Source organism: Oppia nitens, unplaced genomic scaffold, assembly GCF_028296485.1.
Source record: "Oppia nitens isolate AA-2021 unplaced genomic scaffold, nextdenovo-longstitch-racon4-pilon3 scaffold1_pilon_pilon_pilon, whole genome shotgun sequence".
Classification (NCBI taxonomy): Eukaryota; Metazoa; Arthropoda; class Arachnida; order Sarcoptiformes; family Oppiidae; genus Oppia; species Oppia nitens.
The window spans coordinates 1,079,969-1,091,301 of NW_026533199.1; the positions used below are offsets into that span (position 1 = coordinate 1,079,969).

At 23.7% G+C, this 11,333-nt stretch overlaps 3 protein-coding genes across 4 annotated transcripts; 2 read left to right on the plus strand and 1 right to left on the minus strand.

Moving 5' to 3' along the window:
• The first annotated feature begins 1,219 nt into the window (after positions 1-1,219).
• On the plus strand, positions 1,220-3,290 carry LOC128952047 (uncharacterized). The gene is made up of 3 exons (XM_054297376.1): positions 1,220-1,934; positions 2,014-2,867; positions 2,958-3,290. The coding sequence occupies exons 1-3, from the start codon at positions 1,300-1,302 to the stop codon at positions 3,260-3,262; spliced, it is 1,794 nt and encodes a 597-aa protein (XP_054153351.1). The 5' UTR covers positions 1,220-1,299; the 3' UTR covers positions 3,263-3,290.
• A 1,097-nt stretch (positions 3,291-4,387) lies between these two features.
• On the plus strand, positions 4,388-7,093 carry LOC128952052 (transmembrane protein 165-like). 2 transcript variants are annotated; one of them, XM_054297384.1, is made up of 8 exons: positions 4,388-4,403; positions 5,254-5,369; positions 5,471-5,663; positions 5,889-5,987; positions 6,136-6,215; positions 6,477-6,617; positions 6,790-6,895; positions 6,975-7,093. In XM_054297384.1, exons 2-8 carry the CDS (start codon positions 5,274-5,276, stop codon positions 7,037-7,039), a joined length of 780 nt encoding a protein of 259 aa, XP_054153359.1. In that variant the 5' UTR covers positions 4,388-4,403; positions 5,254-5,273; the 3' UTR covers positions 7,040-7,093. The 2 variants fall into 2 exon arrangements, with proteins under 2 accessions (XP_054153359.1, XP_054153358.1); XM_054297383.1 differs by lacking the exon at positions 4,388-4,403 and adding an exon at positions 5,093-5,123.
• Positions 7,094-7,666: 573 nt separating this feature from the next.
• On the minus strand, positions 7,667-9,498 carry LOC128952051 (phospholipid scramblase 1-like). Its single transcript, XM_054297382.1, has 8 exons — positions 9,225-9,498; positions 8,971-9,083; positions 8,755-8,862; positions 8,593-8,670; positions 8,359-8,498; positions 8,160-8,279; positions 7,864-8,070; positions 7,667-7,763 (listed from the first exon to the last, which is right to left on the minus strand). Exons 1-8 carry the CDS (start codon positions 9,263-9,265, stop codon positions 7,704-7,706), a joined length of 867 nt encoding a protein of 288 aa, XP_054153357.1. The 5' UTR covers positions 9,266-9,498; the 3' UTR covers positions 7,667-7,703.
• Positions 9,499-11,333: the final 1,835 nt, after the last annotated feature.

Below are 11,333 nucleotides of genomic sequence, written 5' to 3' on the forward strand. Positions count from 1 at the left end.
TTAAAAATATCAAGCATAATATTATATACAGTATAACTGTACTAAAGTTTCAAATTTTTAATTAAAGTTTTCAAAAAGTTATTAATTAAAACCTATTTACTGATTATGTTTATATAAAAAAAATAAATTCTATAAAATATATACTAATACTTACTATTATCTATTATTATCTATTATTAGTTATTATTATAATTAATTTTATTTTGACTTAAAATACTTGTTTTTTTTAAGTCTAAACATTTACATTTAAAAACATTGTAATATAAGTTTTACATCAAATAAAAAGTCTATCTATTAACCTATTAATACAATAATTATTGATAAATAAAATTCAAACAATAAATTATTCAGTAATTAAATTACATATTTTTTTGTGACTAATTAACAAACAAACAAAATCTAATTAAAAAACATTTAATTTAAAAAAAACATTTATTAAGAAATATATGTTTAAAGTTTAATAATTAACATTATTTAAAAATTATTATAAATATTAAATTATAATTATAAATAATTATTAGTTATTAATTATAGGGTATATTAAGCTAACATGAATTCAAATATATTTTTTTTAAAACAAAACTTTTATCCAAAACAACAACAAAAATAATTTATTGGTAAATAATTTTTCAATGATTTTATTTTGTTTTTATATTATTATTTATAATTTTATCCGATTTATTTTTTTTCAAATAAATCAATAAATGTTCAATCATTTACTGAACCAAATAAAAACAATTGATTAAAACATTTATTATTAGTAGTAATATTTTGCGATAAACTAAATTATTCATAAATATATTTGATTAGCAAATAAAACACATAATACCTGTTGTATTAATTTATTAATAATTATTAATTTGATTGAATTTTTTTCATCAATTTTCTCATAACTAGACAATACTGTATTAATTTACATTATATGATATAATTAGTTAATTAATTTTTTACTGTCAATAATCGCGAGATATTTTTTTAATGATAATTTTATTTTTAAAAAAAAATGATTCAAAAATAGACTAATAATACGGTTATTATTAATTACTTGTGTGTCTGTGTATATAAAGTTTATATTATAAACTCACGCGCGTTTGAAAAAAACAAGTGCACGTGTGAGCACTTGTTATATTAATTGTTAATATAATGAGAAAATTGAATTTGAAAAAAAATTATTATTGTCTGAATATTTATTAACTAATTATTTATTTGTTTGTTTGGATCCAAATTTAGTTATCATTATAATTATTAACAGTTATTATTTTTTTTGAACTAATATCTAACTATCGGTAACCACTAACCATGTTTGACAACAAATGTTACGGCGATTATATAGCCGCGTCCATACTGTGGACAGCCGTATTGGTCTATGGTTTGATCAACTGGATAGTCAGCTGGTGTTGTCTGACTGAACAGGCCATCAAATATTTTAGCAAAGACTGCGACCCGAACGACAGGCAAACCATTAAATACCGTTATCTGGTAACCATTATGATCGACCCGTTTTCGGCTACAGTGGCCAACAATATACGCAAACAATACAACAGCCATACGGGTGGCGGCAATCTCTATGTCGAGTTGATTACCAAATCGACGTCGCGTATGATATCCGTTACGGTACCGTTCGGTAAGATACGTAACGGTAGGGCACACATACTGTTGTACAGACAGAAACTGTTGAGACCGGTGACCAAAGTACGGGCCATTCACGATATTGTCGAATCGTTGATCTATTTGCGTGGCGTACGCATTACCGACCAGCTCTACGGCTATACTGTCTACTATGGGGTCGAACAGGATATTCAATGCGAATCAATGGACCGGGCAGTCGCCCATCCGATTGTACTACCGGTGCCCAGACTGCTCAGCGATGAAATGTTTGCGCCAATGTTTGCACATTTCAAAAACAATACACTATCGACAACTAGAATCAAATGGTAAGCAAAAAAAAAAATAAAATAATTGTTTTGAAACCAATTGATTCAATGATTTTATTTTTAATTTTTTTTTCTTCAGCGAACTTACAGACATCCAGTCCAATGGTGTAGTGTTGGCGCCGGAAATCAATCTCTGCGAAGACATTATATTTATATCATGTTTTATGGCCACCAGTTTCCTATTGATTCCGACTATTGCCCTATCACTGGACAAATGGTTGGCAAGCGAATGGTTGTCGAAAAATGTCATACTTGCGGTCACTGTCGTGGCGGCCAGCGGTCTGGCCTACAATGGTATCAATTGTCTGGCACTTGTCTACCGAAGTTGTTTCAAACGGCCGTATGAGAGACATTGGTCGCCGAAAACAAAAGAATTGACAAAATGCGGAACCTGTTGGTGTTGGACAAGGGCTGGTATTTTGACAGTCATGTTGATGGCGGCCATAGCTGTATCGCTAGCGGTTCCGATCATTATCTGTTGTTTATTGCCATCGTCAGCCACAACAACAGCGACGGCGGCGGAGGCGGCAGCCGTACCGGTCGATGATAGCTCGCCATCGATTAGGGTTTCATTATTACCATCAAACGTGACGACAACAACAATGACCATCAGCAGCAACACTACGACAACAATGACAACGATCACCGATAATAATAATATTAATAATAATAATAATAATACGACAGCTAATGTCAAGATAGCTAACAACAGTTTTGCTAAACATTTTGAAAAACAGTGGCTCAAGAATCGGGATCTAAATGAGACACTAGTGATGACTGTACTGTTGACGGCCACTGTTTGCCTAAGTTTTACTGTTTGGCTATTTGTTTGCGGTTTTTGCCGCTATTTATACTGTTTAGCGGCTACGACCAAATACAAGTCTTTCGGCGAACTGGTCGACAATTCCAAAGATTTTACCGACGATTCGCTGGGTTTGTTGTTTTGTTTCCAAAAATCATCCGATTTTACCACCGATTTTATTATCTTAATATTTTTGTTGTTGTTTGTATATATATGTATAGATAAAACTCATGTTCCGCTGGGAACCGATGTAGTGATGAAAGAGCTCAGCTCCGACAACAAAAACCCGACCCTAAAAACAGGATCCATTCACCGGCCGATCAGTCAGTCAATGTTTGCCGATCCCGAAAAGTTTCGGATGGCCAGCGAAAAGTTTAAGAGTCCGCAGGACAAGTCTCCGGCGGCGGCGGCGTCGCCGCAGCCAACGTCAACACCGCCGGCCAAATCGTCACAACAAAACAAGACAACTAAGACATCGACAAAACAGAAGACAATTAATGAGAAATCAATTTCCAGCAGATCTTAAGTTTATATTTTTTAAAAAAAAACAGTAATTATTATTTATATAACTTATATAATTGTTATAAATAGTTATATTTTTTAATAATTAATTTTATAATATTAGTTAATTTAGTTTTTTTTTGATGTTATTAAACAAAAATTAAATATCAATAATATATTCTATATATAAATGAATAAATTATATTTGCATTACATTACACTTTACATTACAAAAAATGAGAAACAAAAATAAAAATATTATAATTAATTTTTTATTTTTGTTAACACAGAAAATAAATCTGTTTGTATATCTGAAAATGTTTTTGACTATAATATTATATAATCATTATATATATATATAATATTAATTAATTTATTATTAGTATAACAACTGATTTATATTTTTTTAGGACACATTCACATATTATAATATAAAGTTTATATTATAAACACTGTATATATATATAAAACCAATTTATATAATAAGTTATAAATTTAATAGCAGATATTTTTTTTTATAATATTTATTAATATAATATACAGTATATAATACTGTATATAAATATATTAAATACCGTGATTTTCAAACATAAGGTCACTAATATATAATATAAAAAAAAATTATCAATGTTTTAAATAAAACCTGTATGTAATCCCAGTATTAATTGCTTTTTTTGCTGTTATAACTTTTTTTATATATATTAATTTTTTGTTGTAATATAATGGTGATTAACAAATATTGTATTATTTTTATTATTATTATTTGTAGTCTCATTTAAAAACGCGTTATAATAGTATTTAATATTCAAAAATGTATTTTATATATATTTGTATGTGTAATGTGATGACATAGTTTTACAAATAAATATTAATAAATACTAATCAGTAATAATAATATTGATTAATAAATTATTGGCTATTGTTTGATTTTTTTGTTTGTATGATTAAAATTGTTATTAATATTTAAGTGTTAATAGTTTTTTAAATAAGTTATTTTCAATAAGACATATAAATAAGTGTAACAATTATATCAACTATTTCTACGTGATTTTAAGTTTGAACTTTTTGTTTAAATAATTAAAGTAATAAAAATACAATTGGATATAATCTTAAAAAATTATTATTAAGCAAATTAATAGCTACTGTTTAATATATCAATATATATCGTAAGTATTGAAAAAAAATTGTTGATTAAATATCTTATTGAATTGTTTGACGCAAATATTATTGCGTTATATAAGTAATTATATTTTTTTTGTTTGATTTTAAGATAAAGACTTATTATTAATAACTATTGATGTAAACAATAGCTAATTGTTTTTTAAAAGTGATTCACACTATTAAATGTTAATTAAAAAAAAGCTTTTTATAACCACTTGATTGTTACTTAATTACTTAATAGTATAATATATATATATATATATATATATATATTCAATACTATATATTGTGCTCAATTATATTTATATCAATTTATTATTATTATTTTAATTGAAATGATAAATCATATGATAAAACTTATTGATTATAAAATTTTTAATATCAAACAAAACTCAAGTGAGAATTCAATGGGGAAAACAATAAAATTGATAAAATTGTCGCTAATTTTTATTTATAGATTATGGGTTATAAGTTATAAAAATTTTCACAAAAATTATTGCTACTGTTGTTTATCGATATATATAATGACAAACATAACCACTAAAAAAATCCTATTTTTTTATTCATAATTTTTTCTATTATTTAAAAATAATTTTTATTTGGAAATAATTTAGTATTGAGTCTAATTACTAATAATTAGTTTCTATTTATTAATTTATTTAAATATTTGTACATAAAATTTAAATAATTTATAATTATAATAACAAACATGACTGCCTTAATAAGTAAATATTATTGAAATTATTTTGAATTTTAGTTTGTTTTAATTGAAATTAATTTTTTTTAGAAAAATTCTCTTAATTTTTGAATTATTAATTAATTAATTATATATAATAATAATAATATTGTTTAAAGGTATCGATGGTCTAACAAATATGCGTAACTATCCGGTGCTGGCGATCATAGCCCTCATCGCCATAATATTGTTACAATGTTTTACCAATAGTTTCGGTGATGTCTTCATATATATTGTAAACTCAATTATTATTTTTACAAACAAACAAAAATATTATTATTAATTAAATTGTATTGTAATTATATTCAATGAATTATTGTTATATATATATATTAGTTGATGAATATATGGCATACAGTTATGTCCAGTGGTTTATCGCAAGCTTTTATCGCCTCATTTGTTATGATTTTATGTACAGAATTGGGCGATAAAACCTTCTTCATCACTGCCATTATGGCTATGAATAATACAAAGTGGACGGTATTTATGGGCTCAATGACCGCCAATATTACGATGAATGCCATATCAGGTATAATAATCCCTATAATAAGTTATGATACAAAAAAATATTAAACTATTTAATAGTATTTTTAATATATATATATATATATAAATATATTGTATATATTGGAAATTTAATAGTTGAGTTAATGTAATATACAATAATCTAATGTATTGATTGACTAAACTTTTAAATTTAAATTTTATTTTATTCAAAATCAATTATTTATTTTATTTTTTTTCGTTCAAATAGTTTTGATAGGATTGATGACACAAGTAATACCAAAACATTTGATTAAAAACTTTTCGATAGTTTTATTTGCATTTTTTGGCTGCAAAATGATTTACGAAAGTTAGTGTTATTATTGTTTTAGCATATAATGTGAAAAAAAATTTTTTTTTTCAAAAACTTTAAAAGTTTTTTTTTAATTAATTAATACTAAACTAAAGGTTAAAATATTTTTATAATAAAAAATTTTGGTTTAATTATCAATCAATAGGTTATTATACGGATAGCAATCAATCGCAAGAAGAGTTAGAAGAAGCGGAAAATGAATTGAAAAAACTTGAATCAAAACAAGTAATTATAATTTAAAAAAATATATTTTAATTATAATTTTTTTTATTAATTAAAAATATCTTATAATAGTAGTAGTAGTAGTACTCTATATATATATATATATATATATATATATATATATATATACTTATCAGTTAACTATAAAATATCTTTTTAAAAAAAAGTTTTTGACATTTTAAATAATATGTGATATATTTTATTTTATTTTTAAAAAAAAGATTAATATATACTTAAAATTGTTTATCAATTAATTTTTTACAGGAAAAGTCAAACTATAAGTCAATTATATCAACTTTATTACCATTTGTATCATTTGTATTCATTGAGACATTTTGTCTGATATTTTTTGCCGAATGGGGCGATAAATCACAGGTCGGAACCATTGTGTTGGCCGCACGTGAGGTAAATATATTGTATACCTAATAAATATAACCGTATTTTTTTGAAGGATAATACAACTATCCTTATTATGAATCACACATTTACTTATCGGAAAATTTTTTGTTTTTATTTTTAAAAAAATCATATTATTTATAATATTTTAATTAATTAATTAATTAATATCTAATTCAAGGATCCAATTGGCGTAATGTTGGGATCAATATGTGGTTACTCTATGTGTACAATGATTGCCGTATTGGGCGGCAGTATTTTGGCCCAAATTATATCGGCTAAAACTGGTAATTATTATTATTTATTTATTTTAAAAAAATATATTATAAAAAGTTTTATTAATTTTATTATTATTATTAAAAAAAGTAACATTAATTGGCGGCATATCGTTTATATCGTTTGCATTGATGGCATTAGTAATTGGTTCATAATAATTATTAGGAAATATTTATTTATTTTTTTAATTATAAATAATTTTTTTTTAATAAATAATCTACCTATGTATAATTTGTTTGAATAATAATAATAATAAAATAATAGATTTGATTAATTAATTGAAAATATTTTTTTAATGTTAAGTGATTTCTATTAATTAGAGATAAATAATAAAGCAATTAATAATAATTATATAAAAAACACATTTTTATTGTGTAAATATTTGTGATTTTTATTTTCATTATAAATCAATTTGTATTCAATAAAGATTTGATTTATTTATTATTACTTTTTGTTGTTGTGGTATATAAAAGTGATATAATTTTTTGTTTAATAAACATAGAAATAATTTAGAAAAAATAATTATATATTGAATAAAGTAAATGATTTTTAACAATTCATTAATAATAATAATAAATTAATAATTAGTATGTTATGTATAATAACAAATAAATTATTATGTCAATTATAAATATATCGGTAATACTTAAATATCTATCAAATATAATAATAATAATAAATTATTATCAATGTAGAAAATATTTTAAAAATATAAATTTATATTTTGTTCAATTTGTTCAATTAATTTCAATAAGTTATGATTTTTTTTTTAAATAATAATATTATAATTTAGCTAGGTTATTATTATTATTATTATATTTAAAACATTCCAGGTCTATCATTTTCTTTATTACCACTTTTCTCAAAAAACATAAAGTCCTGTAAAAATAATTTTAAAAAACACAAATATAATATTAAGATAATTATTACTAAAAAAAATTTTAAATAATAAAAAATATGATTAATTAATTAGACATACAATTAGAAAACAGGCGCCCAATAGTACACCCTTGATATTGACGTCCAAATCCATGGGAAACGATATGCCGAAGTTGTCGGCATCGGTAAACATTTCGCGGGCCAAACCCGACCATTGTTTCGTTATCTTACCGACCGATGACTTGCCGTCGGGTGTGGTCACATTGAACTCGACATCACCGCAACAGCTGAACGTACAAAATGGTCCCTTTTTTTAACAAACAAACAAAACTAATTAGTTGATCCACTAATTGGACAGTTGGTTATAATTGATTGATTGATTTTGCTATATATTACATCAATACGTAGGACAGTATCACCGGAGGCGTCTTCGATACGAAATTTCGGACAAAATACGCTCCACTCCTGTACTACATAACCGATTGTATGGCCAGGAGGTGCCGTAACCTCAAGTTTCTACAGTATATATATGTGTGTTGTTTCAAATAGTTTATAAGATTTAAAAGTCTTATTATTATTATTATTGAATAAATACCTGAAGACAACAGAAACACCAGCAAGAAGTACAACGATATGGTCGATACAGATGAATGACTTCCTGTTGAGCGTTGTCTAGTATTTTCATATCAAACGGACGCAAAGATCCGCAACAGTTTCGGGTACAACAGTCCGTGTCTTTTGATAACAAACAAAACAAAATAAGATATTTATCCAAAAAAATTATTATTATTTTTGTGCAAATAATTCAATCAATTGACTCTTCAAATACCTTCGACAGCGTAGTAGACCTTCTGTCCCATACTATTCTTGATGGTATACTTGTTGTTGGTCTCAAAGCCGGTAAATGCTATTAACAACAACAACAATAAATTACCGGTAATTAGAGACACAAAAAAAACAATTACAATTTTATACAAATATGTATACAAACCTTCAAGTAATTCAACTTTTTGGTGAACCAATAGCTGGTCAATAGCTGTCAAATACTCTAAACCGGGCGGACAGTTGACCGGTACAGCGGGAGCGGCTACCCATTGGGCTAAAGTGTGTGTGTGTGTGTGTGTGTGTGTGTGATAGGATGGCAATTATTTTGATAATTTTAACTAAATTATTATATAAAATTAAATTTAAAAAAAAATCCTATTACCGGGTTGTGGTGGTTGTGGCGGACCGTAGTTTGGTGGTGGCGGCGGACCATAGTTTGGTTGGGGCGGTCCATAGGGTAGTCCTTGTTGTGGCGGTATATAGGGTTGAGAATAGCTATTAATTTATTTTTTTTTTAAATTTAATACAGTATAATTAATTGAAATTAATAATTTTAAAATACACAATTTTAATTATCAACAAAAAAAATTAAATAAATAAATAAAATTATTTTTAAAAAAATTTTGTTTTACAAACCCTTGTTGAGGTTGTTGTGAATAAACAACTTGTTGTGACATTTATTTTATTTTTTGGGCTTAGATTATGATTTAATGATAATTTATTTAATTTTTTGTTTGTTGATCACAATTATTGTAAAAATAAACGCTAACCAAAAAAATGTGTGTTTAAAATCACATATAAATAATTTTTAATATAACAACAAAAACCACAAAAATAATTACTAATAATTTAAAATTTTTACGAGAGCTTTGTGTTTCAATTAGTCAATGGAAATATTGTAACTTAATATACATGAAAAAAAATTATTATTATCATTATTGATATATATATATAAATTTATATATAATATATATATATTAATGTTGAGCGATAAGAGGCCACACCTGTTTGGTTAAGCCAACAAATAATAATAATATAAATAATATTACAAAAATTGTCTGATTATTTGCACTGATTATGGGGATTCACTGTAGATTCATATATTTAATTTATTGTAATAAAATAGCACAATATATTTGAAATAGCATTTATATATATATATATATATATATATAATATTTTTTATTGGTTTATTAGCATAGACTTGATATTTTAAATTTATATATATATATTCTCACAAAATAAACTAAAATTATATATATATTTATTTATTATATATAATAACTAAAAAAAAAGTAATTAAATGGTGAAAAATTTAAACGTCAATTTATTTTAATTATTACACCACAAACAGTAATACATATGTGTGATTACATGAGTAGTAATAATAATAATATTGTTGTAGTGTTTAGTTAGGCGTAAAATGTTAGATAAAAAGTCTAGTTTTAATATATATAGCCTATATATATATATATATTAATATACGGTATATACTGTACCAGGCTGTTATATTGTTTATTTTTCTAGCTATACATAGATAGCTATTATTTTTATTAGTACAGTATATCGTACGATATATTTATAGTGTATATATATAGAAAATGTTTTTATTAAAAAAAATCATTAAAAATATAAACTATCGTTTTGTTTATTCATTTCATAATATATAATATAATATATTTTTTGTCTGTAATAATATTGGATATTGAATTTATTGTTGGATATTGAATTTATTGTTGGATATTGAATGAGTTTACACATTAAATGTGTAACAAATGTGTTACAACATACCGTATCTTATTATATATATATATATATATATATTGTATAAAATTTATTATAACAACAACATTGTAATATTATATTAGGTTTATTATCAAAGTGATATATCATCTATATAATTTTTTAAATACTTAATACAATGTTTATACATATATGATATTATATACAGTATATACAGTATTTTATTATTATTATATATCATATTTTTAAATACAAGTATTATAAATACAATCAGTGTTTTTTTGTATGATTAATGTAAACTTATAATAATAATACTAATAAAAGTTAATAATATATATAGCTTTCAGTTATGGTCTGCAATCGTGTGCTTTAATATAAATTATATTTACTTTAACAGTATTTAATTATTATATTTAATTTTATATTTTAAAATAACTACAAAAAAATTAACTATAAATCAACTTTGATAATACAGTATTATATTAATCATTACTGCAAAATATTATTTTTTAATTCATATTTAAATATATAGAAAATATCATAATATACTGTATATAATATATATAATATATTATTAATAACATAAATTAAAATACCGTATAAACATACATGTTATGTATAATGCATGCACATAGTATTATAATAAAATAAAAATTTAAATATATATATATATATATATATATATAACTAAATTATATGATACAATTGAATTGCGAATTGTTGATTATTTAGATGATAACAATATCCAAAAAAAATATATTTCTATAGTTATATAGTATTTCATCAAAAAATATATATTTTAGTATTTTTTAAAAATGTCCTTGAATGGTTTTCTCTTTTATTATTATTTTATGATTTGATTTGTATAAACAATATATATATATCATAAATTAAATAAAAAACAGTGACAATTATGATAATACAATATTATAATACAGTATAAGCTAACTGTATGTATTAATACATTATATTAATAATTATAATAGACTTAAACATTGATTT

Bases quoted from the DNA above. Each gene is read 5' to 3' on its own strand.
- LOC128952047 (XM_054297376.1), top strand. From the start codon at position 1,300: ATGTTTGACAACAAATGTTACGGCGATTATATAGCCGCGTCCATACTG. The intron at 1,935-2,013 runs GTAAGCAAAAAA...TTTTTTCTTCAG, and splicing joins TCGACAACTAGAATCAAATG to CGAACTTACAGACATCCAGT. The intron at 2,868-2,957 runs GTTTGTTGTTTT...ATATATGTATAG, and splicing joins TTTTACCGACGATTCGCTGG to ATAAAACTCATGTTCCGCTG.
- LOC128952052 (XM_054297383.1), top strand. The intron at 5,988-6,135 runs GTTAGTGTTATT...ATCAATCAATAG, and splicing joins CTGCAAAATGATTTACGAAA to GTTATTATACGGATAGCAAT. The intron at 6,618-6,789 runs GTAAATATATTG...ATCTAATTCAAG, and splicing joins TTGTGTTGGCCGCACGTGAG to GATCCAATTGGCGTAATGTT.
- LOC128952051 (XM_054297382.1), bottom strand. From the start codon at position 9,265: ATGTCACAACAAGTTGTTTATTCACAACAACCTCAACAAGG. The intron at 9,084-9,224 runs GTTTGTAAAACA...ATAAATTAATAG, and splicing joins TCACAACAACCTCAACAAGG to CTATTCTCAACCCTATATAC. The intron at 8,499-8,592 runs GTATTTGAAGAG...TGTTATCAAAAG, and splicing joins GGTCTACTACGCTGTCGAAG to ACACGGACTGTTGTACCCGA.